This window comes from Arachis stenosperma, chromosome 7, assembly GCF_014773155.1.
Source record: "Arachis stenosperma cultivar V10309 chromosome 7, arast.V10309.gnm1.PFL2, whole genome shotgun sequence".
In the NCBI taxonomy this organism is placed as follows: Eukaryota; Viridiplantae; Streptophyta; class Magnoliopsida; order Fabales; family Fabaceae; genus Arachis; species Arachis stenosperma.
In genome coordinates, this window is record NC_080383.1 from 88,845,577 (window position 1) to 88,861,053 (window position 15,477).

At 32.7% G+C, this 15,477-nt stretch overlaps 2 protein-coding genes across 2 annotated transcripts; both read left to right on the forward strand.

Annotated features, from left to right (window-relative positions):
• Positions 1-7,030: 7,030 nt before the first annotated feature.
• Positions 7,031-8,080, forward strand: LOC130940086 (uncharacterized). Its single transcript, XM_057868135.1, has one exon. The coding sequence runs from the start codon at positions 7,031-7,033 to the stop codon at positions 8,078-8,080; it is 1,050 nt and encodes a 349-aa protein (XP_057724118.1).
• Positions 8,081-8,155: 75 nt separating this feature from the next.
• LOC130940087 (uncharacterized) lies at positions 8,156-10,955 on the forward strand. Its single transcript, XM_057868136.1, has 5 exons — positions 8,156-9,191; positions 9,407-9,704; positions 9,796-9,895; positions 9,988-10,585; positions 10,879-10,955. The coding sequence occupies exons 1-5, from the start codon at positions 8,156-8,158 to the stop codon at positions 10,953-10,955; spliced, it is 2,109 nt and encodes a 702-aa protein (XP_057724119.1).
• Positions 10,956-15,477: the final 4,522 nt, after the last annotated feature.

Genomic DNA, 15,477 nt, shown 5'->3' on the forward strand with positions numbered 1-15,477 from the left:
GGACGAATTTTTTTTGTCCCAAAAAGCCTTGTTGCTAATTTAAATTTTGTCTGAAATTTCGTCCGAAATTTTTTCAGACGATTTTGTGACAGATTTCGAATAGGCATTTATCTGCTAGATTTCTAACTATTATGATGTATTTTAGACGAATTTCAGACAGATTAGCTAACATAAAAACAACGTATTTCAAACAAATTTCAAACAAAAAATATACTTTATTTCAGACAAATTTCTAACGAATTTAGTCAAATATAACAAATTTTTTTCGAACAAATTTTAGACAAATCAAATATTTTTCTTCAATTAAATTTCAGACAAATTTAATCTAAAAGAATTTACGTATTTGAAACAAATTTCATACAAAACCAAAAATTATTTTCGCACAAATTTTCTACAAATTTAATATAATATTTCAAATAATTTTCATACAAAATAATTTGCTATTTAATAGATAAATATTTTAGAAAATAAATTATATTCGATTTGCTTTCTATATTAAGACCATCATAATCATTTTTTTCATATTACATCATCGAAATTATAAATACATAATAAAATCATGAAAAAGTTAATTACCATAAAAGAGTTAAAAAAATATTTATTATTAAAATACTTTTGTCCATAAATGTAATCAAACTAAAATCAGAAAAAAATACTTAAACTAAAACAAAGAAAGCCTTTAAAAAGGTCAAATATCATGAATAAAATAAAACGTACTAACTAATTCACCTAAAAATTCCTTAATCTAAATCAGAAGAAACATATACTCCAAATATCAATCACTCATGTTATCATCACTAGAGCCTGTCCCAAGCTCATCTTCCGTAGGATCAGACAAGGTTGAAGGAAGTGGGAGATTCAACTTTTTATACAAAGCATGAATTGTCTTTTCAGTAGAACCAATTCTTTTCTGTTGAACTTTTAGTTGACGTCCTTGATCTTTTAACTTGTGCTCAGCATCTTTTAACTTAACCTTTTGCTCTTCATTGATCATTTCTTGCTCCTTTGCTTTTTCTTTCCACATGTGAAGTTCTTGCTCAATATTTAGATTGTCTTTAGATGTCTCTGAACAATTTCTGGAATCCAACTTTGAAGAGAGATCTAAACCAAAAGAACCTAAGCCAAAAGCAGCTTTCTTTTTTCCCTTTGTCACAACTTCATTCCAAACAGTATAATCATCTGGTATATCTAGGCTTTCCTTAGATGCCTCAACATCTTCCTCATTATCCAAGGATAAAGCTACTTGAGAAAGTTTTGTCTTTCGCTTTTTGAATTCACCCTACAAAATCAATTCATGTTAATCGCAACTAAATATGTCATGAACAAATACTAACATATAGTGAAAATTAGCAGTTTAAAAAAACAAAAAGAAGAACAAATTAGCATCACATACAATGACTTTCTCAGATCTTTCATCAATCCAACTTTTGTCTTTTTTGGTGTGGCATTTAGTATAAACCTCCTCTAGAGAAGGTTTTACTCCCGTAGCTTTCTCCTATAATATAACAGTTTTAATCGATAGGAAAGAAAAAAGAATAAGAAAACATTGCAAAAATAATAAGAACAAGACTATAAATAAACTATTTTTCATCTTACCATTCTACGTGCATGTTCACCCATAGATATGGAACCACCAGTATGCATGGAACTTCCAGCATTTGATGCTCGATTCACAGTATTTGCTGCTGACCAGTTCTTAAATTTTGAATTCGTAGCAAAATAATGTAATAGTTGACGCCAAACGGGTTCAGGAATATATTTTGGTACATGGTTAGGGTCTTTTGAATAATTGCATCTCTCCTGATTCATCAATGATCTTAATCAATCACTCCCTTTAATCTCAAAAATTTGACGAATTCTTGCATTGTGTTGAGGTTCCCACATACAATTTTTCTATAAAAGAAAACAAACATATACATTGAATTACCCACTATGTATAATATCAAAATAACAAAAAAAATGATAATAAATACTTACTTTAAATTCAGTAAACCACAAATCTCGCATTTGCTCACTAGCATGTCTCCAAGAAGGGCAGAATTCTGAAAATTTGCTTTTAATGGCATTTGTTACATGATGAACAGCAGTACATGGATTAAACCTATAAGAAGTTCAAATAATGAGTAATTACACATGTATTCACAATAAAAACAATATAGAGAGAATGTTAAAACAGAAAACTGATTGTTGTACTTACTCATTGCCAAAAGGCTCTATTTTCAAGAGCCCTTCTTGAGTGACAAGTTCACCTTCTTGAGCAAGAGATTCATCGTGATGATTTTCATCCGATGAGTGAGCATGATGTAAATTTCGTTCATTATTAGGAGCATTATCAAATGACTGAGGTTGGATAGGTGAACAGTATGGTGATTCAGCTGGTGATGGTGATGGTGATAGTGTATGATCGGCATGGAAAGATAGTAAATTTCTCTTGAATTTTTGTGGTGGCTGGGAAGAAGAGGGTGGTAATGCTGAAGGCTTTTTAGATACATGTGACGGAACTGGAGCTCGTGATTTTGTAGGCTTAGAGTGTGAAAACTTAGTTTTGTGTGCACTAATCACCGTTTTATTACCAGTCTTTTGTACTTTAATTGACAAGTGTTTTTTATTTTTTTTAGAACCTGACATCTAAAACAACAAAGATTTATTTGATTAGTAAGACATTGCAGTTAAATTTTAGTAACATGTACATCATCAAAAGAATTAAAAAAAATAACAATGTAAAATAATACTTAACTGCCAAAATAATCAACTAGGAGGTAAGATAAAGTGCTACTATGCTTTAGTACTAAACTACTAATATATATGTACACATGAGCATTTTAAAAAATTCATAACAAGGATAATACTATATGTGTGAAAGGGGCAGATTATGTGAAAGGTGAAAATAGAAAATACTAGTAATTACATTATAGTTAGTAGTAGATCCTACACAAACCTGAACACGTGCTGGAACATCGCTACTGTTATCCATGGCTACAGTGGATGATTCTATTCAATCTACAAGAAGGAAAATTTATACTTATGGAGAAGCCTTATATAATCTGTTTATAATATCTACTATCTACTGTATAATAATGAGCCATCACCACATGTAATATCTGTAAATTGAATTCTTTAACAATCCTAGGACCATGTGCAACTCATATAACTCATCACCCCAGAAAATAAAAAAGAAGAAATAGCATGGCTTTTGATTAACAGAAAACGTTGAGAATGCTAAAAAAAGGGTCATAAATTGATAATAATTATAAACATTTTGATTGGACTATATACTAAGTATTTCTTAATCAATAATAGCTGAAGGCACGGAACCTATATATATAAAATAAGAGTAATTAATTAGTATATAGAGAATTGGTAGCATCTGCATATTATCAGTGGAATCTAAGCGCCATAATAGTATATGAAAAATATGCATTTTTCCTTTAAGATAATAGCAATCAATAAGAATAAACAAAATTTATGTCGGCATACATATACATATACACATATATTATATGCAGAAAAGGGAGCAGACCAAGCTAAGTTACCAGCAATTCCATATAGTGCCATTTAATTAAAAAGTAGAAAATCAAATATCAGTTGTGTTTGGCGTGCAACAGAGTGAAAGCAAAACAGATTAACTAATGAAGAAAAAGCTTACTCTACAACTCACTGCGTGCAAGGTTCCCCCAAGAAGCATATGGAAGTGGGAGATAATATAAATAGAGATAATATAATAATATAATTGGTAAGTATGAAATTAATAATTTAAATTATCTCTCTTTTTATTTTTCTCTTATCTAATAATTTTTTTTAGTTCTTTCGTATCCTATTAATTCTTTCTTATTCAATTTCTTTCTTTTTATAGGAGCATTTTCTTAATTCAATTTTTTTCTTCATTTAGTAGCATTTTGAATATTATGCTAATAGTACAAAATGTCATCAAATCACATTCATAGCACATCTGAATCTCCGTGGCTTCAAGTTACAATATCAAACTAAATTATATATAAATTAATTATGACCTATTTATAAGTTTTTTAGTTTTCTACCATTATGGATACTAGACTAGTAATTACAACTTGTTTTCAAAATGAAAGAAATTAGACCTCTGGTTCAGCCACCAACCTACTTGACATTCTAAATTCAATGAAGTATTGAGTATTGATTATTGTAACTCAAATTAGGAATACGAAAATGATATACAGTTAGAATGCTAATAATTTAAAATCATTTATCATATCATCATATCTAATTTTAGAGAAATCTGATCACACACAAACACTTCATCATCATTCACACTCTTTCATTTACTTAAACACTACCATTACCACACACAAATACTTCATTGTCATTATGTATCAAAACAATCTACATAAGGTAGGCTAAAAAATATATCCTTATATATCAAAACTATAGTAAATCTCATAAAACATCATGGAAACTATGTTTGAAAACCAGACCACAGACACCACTTCTACAATTTCTATTAATTATTTGTTATGTTTTGCCTATAAACACTTCTACAAGTAAAAAACACACTAAATCATAAAACAACAACAAATTAAAGAATCAGATTCCAAAATGAAAGAACATATAATAATATCTTATTGTTTGAAACAAGATAAATGGTATGAACATGCATATTCTCAAAGCTGTTAAAAACTTCTTTTCTATTTATATGCCTTTTGGCTTACTCAAAATAAAACCACATCCTGGGTACTATCAATTCCACCCCCATGACTGGAAAGGTAAGTTTTTTTTCTATTCTATTCACATACACAAATGTATATCAAGAGCTGATTGATCATGTTCCTCAAGCATAATTTTATAGATTTTAATTTTAGTCCATGTTTTTATATTTGTAGTATTGTTGCATGATTTTGAGAATCAATGTTGACTGCAATGCTTGCTGTCGAAAATTAAGGAGAATTATTCAAAGGATGAAAGGTAAAAGGATTGTACTAATTAAAGGAAAAATTGACATTAACAACAGGAAAAATATGCATAAATAAAGGAAAAAAAACCCAACTCAAGTTGTGGGATGCACAAAAATTAGCAATGAAGAAAGGAAATTAACAATAAACAATGAAGAAAGGAAATTAACAATGAAGAAAGGAAATTTTTGATAAACAAAGCTGAGTAACAATCACTACTCACAAAAATTAGAACCTGGCAGTGGCAGAGCACGCAAAGAGAGAAGAAGAAAACAAGGGCAATCCAGCGAAGCTAGAGGGTGGAGGTCGCCTCAGGTGTGGTGTATGAGGCTGGCGTGGGTTCGGGTTCTGAAACCGGCGGAGGCGCCCACATGCAGGAGGCAGAGCAGTTGTTCGCGATTGAAAGCTGTTACCTGAAGCGCGAGTCACGATGGTGGAGGTGGTCTGAGGTGCGGGATTGGAGGCTGGAATGGTGAATGTCTGAGACCAGAGGTTTGAAGGCTTGAGAGTGTGAGGGTTGTAGCGGCGAGCGCGAAGCACCAGCGGTGACCACAGACGGGAGGCAGAGCACGCAAAAGGTGTGCGAAGCACGAGCGGGGGAGCACGGAGTAGGAGGGAGGAGATCAAGAACGTAACTGACCTTGAAGCAAAAATTGAGAGTTCTGATAAAGAAAGTTGGATTTTTGACAAGGTAACCTAGATGTGATACATGGGAGAAGGCACTCAAAAACTAAAATCCCCTGAAACTAAAAGGCGGTTCTGAGTAAAGTTTTAATTTTTTGGCGCAAAATAAATTAGTGACTTTGAATAACTATATATAACAAATTTTAAAATTAAAATTATATCTAATTTTCACTAACAAATTAAACATGAATAAGATTACGACGAAAATATATTCAATAAGTTATGAAATATTGTTATCTAAAAGATAGATATTTAAAAAAATTATATTTAATATTAATTTTAAAATGTTTAAATTAAATTATATTTTTTAATTTTTGTTATATATAATAATATTTAAAGATAAATATTTAACAAAATCAAATTTTGAAATTAAATATTCTTTTTACAGTAATAGATAAGATAAATAAGATAAGATAACTGTCTCGAATTATATAAAGGAAAGCCAGAGATTCTTGAGTTACGTTCTTCATTCCACACACATATACTTCATAAATCCATTCTTACTTGAGCATCGGAGTGTCCTTGTCAAATACCTACCCCGTCATTTCAGTCAGACAATTCAACACTCATAAGTCCCTAATCCATCTTACAACGCGTACCAGAGACTCTTAAATAAGTAATTTTTCTCTAGTTTCTTTATAGTATTTATATAATTCTTGTATGCATGACACAATTTATTTTTTTATATTTTTTAAAATGTTAACGGATAGAACATTTTTTTAATTTTAATAAAAAAATTGAAAAAAAAAACTTTTAAGTGGTCAACATTTTTTTAATGTTTTAATCTTATATTATTGTCATACAAAAAACTTTACTAAGATATATATTTTGCAAACAAAGGGAACATATATAAAAGTTTTCATAGATCAAAATTATTATATGGTTTGGTTATAAATGCTATAAGAAATCAAAATTCAATTTTTTTTGTGTATATATATACTAGTATTATTTTTATTTTTTATTGAGTTAAAAAAATATTTTTATTTTTATTTTTACGTATTAGTATTTACTTTTGAGTGTATTAATTATGAACTAATATATGATGGTAACTAACTGCGATTGAAGAGAAGATAGAAAGAGAATAAAAAAAGGAGGAAGAAAGGGAATAAAAAATAACTAACTAGTATTATTTTAAAATAATATTTAATTTTTTGTCATTATGTATGAGACATGCAATGGGTTTCGAACCCATGTCTTCTTAATAGGCAAGGATAAGGAATGCCACCATGCTAGTGTATTCATTTGAAAATTTGTGTGCTAATTATTCTATATATTATATACAAACACAACTGAATTATTTTATATTTATTTAATTTAATTTTAGTTTTATACTCAATTTTTTTTTAATTCTTTAGAATTTATAGAATTTTAGTTTTATACTCAATTATTGATTATGAAAATTATTATATACTTTATATGTAGATATGGAAATTCCAGATCATCGAAAGTGGATGTACAATAGAAATTTGCCTAACCGAGGAGGATTACGACAGGAATTTATCAATGGTGTTCGACAATTTATTGATACAGTTACAAAACAACCTCAATTTGTACTTGAAGGCAGTCTACTTAGATGTCCTTGCAACAAACATAAAAATAAAATTTTCTCAACTCCGAATGAAGTTTTACTAGATTTATATAAATATGGTTTCATGCCAAGATACTGGTGTTGGGATTCACATGGAGAGAGTCCATTGCATTTGAATGTAGATCATGATAACCAAGAAGGCACATGTTCTTCTCCGCATGTTAGTGTGCTAATAAGAAATTCATATGAATCTATGGTGGTTGATGCTGCTGGACCAGAATTAATGAGTCAATTTGAAGAACACATGGAGGAGCCTCCGAATGCAGAAGCTAAAAAATTTTATGATTTATTACAGTCTGCTCAGCGCCCATTATTTGAGGGATGTGTTAGTCATTCAGAATTATCAATGGCAGTTAAAATGTTGAGTATAAAAGCTAAAGGGAATGTATCTCAACAAATCTTTGATGATTTCGTGAAAGCTATGAAAGAAGTGATTCCTAAGGATAACTTACTTGTCTCCAATTTTTATGAAGCAAAGAAGCTAGTATCGAAACTTGGCATGGAAAGCAATAAAATTGATTGTTGCATTAATGGTTGTATGCTGTATTACAAGGAGGATGATATACCAAGAAAGGAATGTAAATTTTGTCATTCTCCAAGGTACAAGATAGGTAAAAAGGGTAAACAAGTGCCTTTGAAACGAATGCACTATTTACCGCTTATACCTCGTTTAAGAAGACTTTATGCTTCAATGAACACAGCATCTCACATGCGATGGCATTTTGATCACGAGTTTAAAGGAGTTCTTGAGCATCCATCGGATTCAAAAGCATGGAAGTATTTTGATAGAAAACATCCACAATTTTCTCAAGAACCACGCAATGTCAGACTAGGATTATGTGCTGATGGATTTACCCCTTTTGGTCAATCTGGTAAACAATATTAATGTTGGCCAATAATTGTCACTCCGTATAACCTGCCTCCTTCTATGTGCATGAAAACACCTTACATGTTTTTATCCATGATTATTCCTGGTCCTCGTAATCCTAAAACCAGGATTGATGTATACCTGCAGCCCTTGATTGATGAGCTAAAACTACTATGGGAAGATGGCGTTTTAACTTATGATATTCATTCCAAGTCAAATTTTGTAATGCGAGCTGCATTGTTGTGGACTATTAATGATTTTCCTGCATATGGAATGTTGTCTGGATGGATGACAGCAGGCAGGCTAGCATGTCCATACTGTATGGAACGAACCAAGGCATTCCAATTAAAAAATGGGAGAAAGCCATCATGGTTTGACTGCCACAGACAATTCTTGCCAAATAATCACATGTTTAGAAGAAACAAGGATGCATTCTATAAGAATAGAATTGAGAGATCAGAACCTCCGCCAAGATTGACTGGAGAGCAAATATGGTATATAGTTCAGAATTATGATAAGATAAGTGATGTAGAGCAACTTGAGATAGAAGGATATGGAAGTACGTATAATTGGACCAAAAGAAGCATATTTTGGGATTTGCCTTATTGGCATCATAATTTAATCCGTCATAACCTTGATGTAATGCATATTGAGAAGAATGTATTTGATAATATATTCAATACTGTCATGGACATCAAAGAGAAGACTAAAGATAATGCAAAGGCTAGAATGGATCTGTCATTATACTGCAAGCGAAAAAATTTAGAACTGCCAAAACAAAGTGGAGGTAAAATTATAAAACCCAAAGCAAACTACACCTTTACCCTCCAGCAAAAGAGGGCAATATGTGAATGGGTGAAAGAGTTAAGGATGCCTGATGGGTATGTTTCAAATTTAGGGAGATGTGTTGACATGAAAGAGGGCAAGTTATATGGAATGAAAAGTCATGATTGTCATATATTTATGGAACGTTTACTGCCAATTGCTTTTAGTTCATTGCCAGAGCAGATCTGGAAGCCAATAACAGAGTTAAGTCAATTCTTTCGAGATTTGTGCTCAACATTGTTACGAGAAGATGTTCTAAATAAGCTAGAAGAAAATATTTCAATTGTGCTATGCAAGCTAGAACGTATTTTTCCTCCTGGATTTTTTGACTCAATAGAACATCTACCTATTCATTTTCCATTTGAAGCATTGCTTGGTGGTCCTGTGCAATATAGATGGATGTATCCTTTTGAGAGGTACCTTATTCACACCTCTATATTTACTCTCAAATTTCTTTTTACTATTTTATTAAGTCAACTATTTGTTATTTGATTTTTGTTATAAATTTTTTCATGATAGGTTTCTCCATCATCTTAAAAAAAAAGGTCAAGAACAAAGCACATGTTGAAGGATCTATCGTTGAATCATACCTAATTGAGGAGATTTCTTACTTTTGTGAGTACTATTTTAACCAAACTAGCATCGATGAAAAGCAAAATGATGAAGGTGATGATTCAATTGAGCAAAATTTGTCTATTTTTAATTTGCCTGGTTGTTTGGCTGGTGAATGCAAAACTCGTTATTTAGATGACAAAGAATTCAGTGTAGCCATGAATCATATACTAATAAACTGTGATGAAATTAAGCCATATATTGAGTGAGTATTTATCTTCCTATATATATTCTTACTATTAATAATATTTTCTTATATTAATAATTTTAATTTATTTGAAATTCATGTACTATAGGATCTTTGTGGATTTCATACGCCAAGATCATATTACTTTAAGTGATGAACAAGTTGATCAATTTATTGAAGCGGATTTTGCAGAATGGTTTAAAAATTATGTAAGTCAACATGATATGGTAGTCTTATTGCACACACAATTTTTGGTAGATGACATATTATATTCTAACTTATTGGTTCTTATTTAATATAGGTTCATGATCCTTTAAATAATGTGACAGATTCGAATATTCATTCCTTGGCATGGGGTCCTTTGAGAATTGTTAAATGTTGGCCTATTTACAAAGTCAATGGCTTCAAGTTTCACACAAGATCTCACTCAAGTGGAAAGTCAACTCAAAATTATGGAATATGTGTCAAAGGCACATGTTATGGTGAATATGAAAATGATTTCTATGGCCTGCTTAATGAAATTATCCAAGTTGAGTATACTGGGCTACCACTAAAAAGAGTTGTACTATTTAAATGCGAATGGTTTGATCCCACGATTGGCAAAGGAACAAAGGTAAACAAAGAGTATGGAATCATACAGATTCGAAAGAATCGACGATATAGTAAATATGATCCATTTATCATTGCACATAAAGCAATTCAAGTATATTTTGCACCTCATCCAATGAGCAACACCAAGGAAAAAGCAGAATGGTGGTTTGTATTCAAGACTAAAGCAAGAGGTGAGATTGAGATTGAAACAACGGAGGATTTTGCATATCAAGAAGATGGCACAAATCAATCTAACAATCATATCTCAAATGATATTGATATTGTTGTTGATTTACTGGATACCAATAGTACAAGATATGAAGAAGAAGAAGAAGAAGAAGAAGAAGAAGAAGAAGAAGAAGAAGAAGAAGAAGAAGAAGAGAAGAAGAAGAAGAAGAAGAAGAAGAAGAAGAAGAAGAAGAAGAAGAAGAAGAAGAAGAAGAAGAAGAAGAAGAAGAAGAAGAAGAAGAAGAAGAAGAAGAAGAAGAAGAAGAAGAAGAAGAAGAAGAAGAAGATGATGATGATGATGATGATGATGATGATGATGATGATGATGATGATGATGATGATGATGATGATGATGAGCCACTTGGGGATGAAGACGAAGATATGGATGAGGATGAGAATGAAGACGAGGACGACGACGAGAACAATGAGGATGAAAATCAAAATGAATAGTATGAAAAAACCCACTAAGAAATGTATTTATTTGTATTTTTTTTTAATTTTTAATATACTACAATCTTATGAAAAAGTATATGACTTTTTTATTTTACGTTATTTTTTTATTATATTTTATTTTTACTATTTTTTTAGAAGATTGGATATAATTTATTGAGAAAGTCTAGGAGCCAGCACTTTTATTAAAATTTGGCCAGCATTTAATCATTAAAGGAAAAATGAGTAATTGTCCACCATTAGATGTAATCTCACACCATTAAAAATACTACTGATGGCTAATTGATGACTACAAATCACAAAATCTGCTGACCCCTAGCACTCTTCTAATTTATTTTTAAGATTTTTACATATGTAATTCTTTGATACACTTTATCTTAAATTTGTTAAAAAATTAAAATTTGAATTATTATAACGTAAATAATTAAAAGAATAAATTAAAAAATAATATGAGGTAACTAAAAAAAATCAAAATTAAATATAAGATGGTATATAAAAATTTGTATGAGAAATTTAATATTAAATATAATAAAAATAAAAGAATAAAAAAACGAAGATAGAGTATATAAAAAAAATAAAAAGATAGAGTCTCCCAAGTTTAACTAAAAAAAAGTCAAACACAATATATAATGATAGAAAAAAAACTAATATAGTCAATTTAGTTCTAAAATTTAGGATTAAATAAGTATATTTGTTAAATTTTTTTATTTAATACTAAGTACGTACTACCTGAATTAAAAGAGTTATGGTGAATAATAGATTAATTTACTAGTCTTATATTTTAATGGTTGATCTATAATGATTCAATTAATTATTTTAAGATTGTAATTTATTTCATATTTGATATTATATAAAAATAAATTATTAACTTAATAAAAAAATTAAATGATTTTTTTATTTTTAAAATATTTAAAAATATATTTTAAAAATAACCAACTAAATTTCATGGTAACCCCACCAAAAGTATCCATTTCGTTGGCGCCAGGCACAAAATGGCTTCCCCCACCAGAAGTTCCAATTCGTGTGCGCCTCTCCTGAGATGATGACACTAAATCCATTTTGCGGGTGCTTTGTGAACAATGGCCCTGCGCATTTTTGTAAAGCTTTCTCTTCATGCGTATTATGAGAATTAATTTTTTTATTTACTTATTTATATAAAAAAGCCTGCATAAATAAGCGCTAACGTACCTATTAATCCAATTTTAAAAAATATGTATAATAATGAATAAGATGTTAATTGGTATGATGATTATTTCATATTTTGATCAAGAAGTTTTGGAGTTAAAAGGTGCAAACAAAAACGGTACCTTTTTATAAGTTATATATAATTAAGGTTATTTTAGGAAAAAAAACTTTATTTTAGAATAGTAAAAATATTTGGGACAAATCATAGACTAATTTAAAATATAAATAATATTTTTATACTAAATTTTAAAATTTTTTGATAAATATTTGAAATCTGTTTGAAAATTGATGAATTTTCAAACGGAATTTACAAATGATGCTATTTTGCCTCAAATTTGTGGGAAAAAATTTTGTCTATTTCGAAGGGTTAGTTATAGTAAAAGCATTTAAGACTAATTATAGACAAATTTGGGATAAAATTAACATTTTTCAAAATGTGTCCCAAATCTGTCTGAAGTTATTGCGCATATTCAGATGGAATACGGACGAATTATAGTTTTTGTCCAAAATGTGTTGCTAATCTTTATGAAAATTTTGGCGCCATCTAAAAAAAATTTGGCGCCAAAATTTAGATAAATTTAGGACAGAATATATTATTTCAATATCTCCACTAAAAATTGTTCAACATTTGTCTCAAATTTGTCCGAAATGAAAAAGTCATTCAGACGGAATAAATTTCGTTTGAAATTTTTGTCCGAAAAAGCCCTATTTCTAGTAGTGAAGCCATTCCTCGTTTTAATGCCTCTTCTCTTATCCGAGCTCTTTCTCGGACTTCCGGAAGTATGTCGAGCTCTTCCCTTTAAAGTTGGGAGTTGGCTTCTTCGCTATAGTGGATCACTCTAGGTGACCTTTCTTCAATCTCTACTGGGATCATTGCCTCAATTTCGTACGCTAATCGGAAGGGTGATTCCTTTGTGGTGGAATGTGGCGTTGTTCGATATGCCCATAAAACCTGAGTGAGCTCCTCGGCCCAGGCTCCATTTGCATCCTGTAACCTCCGCTTCATCCCAGCCAGTATGACTTTGTTGGTAGCTTCAGCTTGTCCATTGGCTTGGAGATGTTCGACAGAGGTGAATTGTTGTCTTATATTCAAGTCGGTTGCTAGCTTTCTGAAGCCTCCGTCTGTGAACTGAGTACCATTGTTTGTGGTGATGGAGTATGGGACCCTAAACCTTGTAACGATATTTCTATATAGGAATTTTCGACTTCTTTGAGCAGTGGCGTTAGCTAGGGGTTCTGCCTCAACCCACGTTGTGAAGTAGTCTATTCCCACTATGAGGAATTTGACTTGTCCCGATCCTTGAGGAAAAGGTCCGAGAAGGTCAAGTCCCCATTTTGCGAATGGCCAAGGTGAGGTCACGCTGATGAGTTCCTCTGGTGGGGTGATGTGGAAGTTGGCATGTTTCTGACATGATGAACATGTCCTTACAAATTCTACAGCTTCTTTTTGTAAGGTCGGCCAATAAAATCCTCCCCGAAGTACCTTTTTGGCGAGTGCCTGTGCTCCGAGGTGATTGCCACAAATGCCAATGTGTACTTCTTCTAGGACGTCTTTTGTGTTGGAAGTCGGTACGCATTTTATCAGTGGTATTAAAATCCCTCTTTTGTATAGAGTATTATTTATGATGGTATAGTATTGTGCTTCCCGTTTTAACCTCTTTGCCTCTTTTTCATCTGTGGGGAGAGCTTCTGTTCTGAGGTAGTTAATTATGGGAGTCATCTATCCCTGATCGCGACCTGTTATGGCTAGGATTTTTTCTTTTTCTGAGATTGGTGGATTATGTAGAATTTCTTGGATGAGGCTTCTATTGTTGCCCCCTGGTTTGGTGCTGGCTAGTTTTGAGAGTGCATCGGCCTGGGTATTCTGTTCTCGGGGTATGTGACGAATCTCATATTCTCAAAATTGTCCGAGCTGTTCCTTGGTTTTGTCCAAGTACTTTTTCATAGTGGGATCTTTGGCTTGGTAGCTTCCTGTTATTTGTGAAGTAACTACCTGTGAGTCACTGAAGATGATAAGTTTTTGAGCTCCAACCTCGCTAGCCAGCTTCAGACAAGCTAGTAGTGCTTCATATTCCGCTTGCTTGTTTGAGGAAAGGAACCCGAATTTGAGGGAGAGTTCGATTTGGGTTCCCTGGTCGCTTTCAATTATTACACCCGTGCCACTTCCCGTTTTATTTGAGGAACCATCCACATAGAGATTGCATTATGTGGGGATTTCTGGTGTGTCCGTGAATTCCGCAATGAAGTCGGCCAGATATTGAGATTTGATGGCCGTCCGAGCTTCGTATTGAAGGTCGAATTCAGACAAGCCGACTGCCCATTGCAAGATTCTGCCTGCCAAGTCTGTTTTCTGTAAGATCCCTTTAATGGGCTGGTTGGTCCGAACTTTAATGGTGTGAGCCTGGAAGTATGGGCGAAGTCGTCGTGATGTTAGTATGAGAGCGTAAGCGAACTTTTCTATTTTCTGGTAGTTCAGCTCGGACCCTTGTAATGCTTTGCTGATAAAGTATATGGGCTGTTGCCCGCTGTTGTCTTCTCAGACCAGTGCTGAGGCTATTGCCTGATTTCCTACCGTGAGGTACAATATGAGTGGTTCTCCTTCCCGTGGCCGAGTTAGTATAGGTGGCCGTCCCAGGAATTTTTTGAAGTCTTGAAAGGCTTGCTCGCATTCCGCTGTTCATTCAAACTCCTTTCCCTTCCTTAGAGTGGCGTAGAAGGGGAGAGATCTTATTGCTGATCCGGCCAGGAATCTGGACAAGGCTACCAACCTCCCGTTGAGTTGTTGTACCTCTTTGATACAAGTCAGACTTTTCATGTCGAGTATGGCCCTGCACTTATTCGGGTTTGCCTCAATTCCTCTCTGTGTGATCATAAAACCCAAGAATTTACCAGCTTCTACTGCGAAGGTGCATTTTGCGGGATTGAGTCGCATGCCGTGTCGTCTTATAGTGTTGAATACTTGTGTTAGGTCGGATAATAACATCTCTTCGTTTTGCGTCTTTACTAGCATGTCGTCCACGTAGACTTCTATGACCTTTCCGATGTGATCCGAAAAAACCTTGTTCATTAATCTTTGGTAAGTGACTCCCGCATTTTTAAGACCGAAGGGCATGACAATGTAGCAGTAATTTGCCTTTGGGGTTAAGAATGAGGTTTTTTCTTGGTCGGGTAGTGTTCCGAGGGTTACCTGAAACTATAGATCGATCTCAGATGAGATCTTCTGTAATGGTCGGAGTTGCTGTGTCCGACTTTGTTGGACTTGGTGGCGGTGCTGATTCCTTCATCCCCGGAGGGTGGGGGGTACCTGCAAGGGACTCCGATGCTTAAGTTAGCAAGG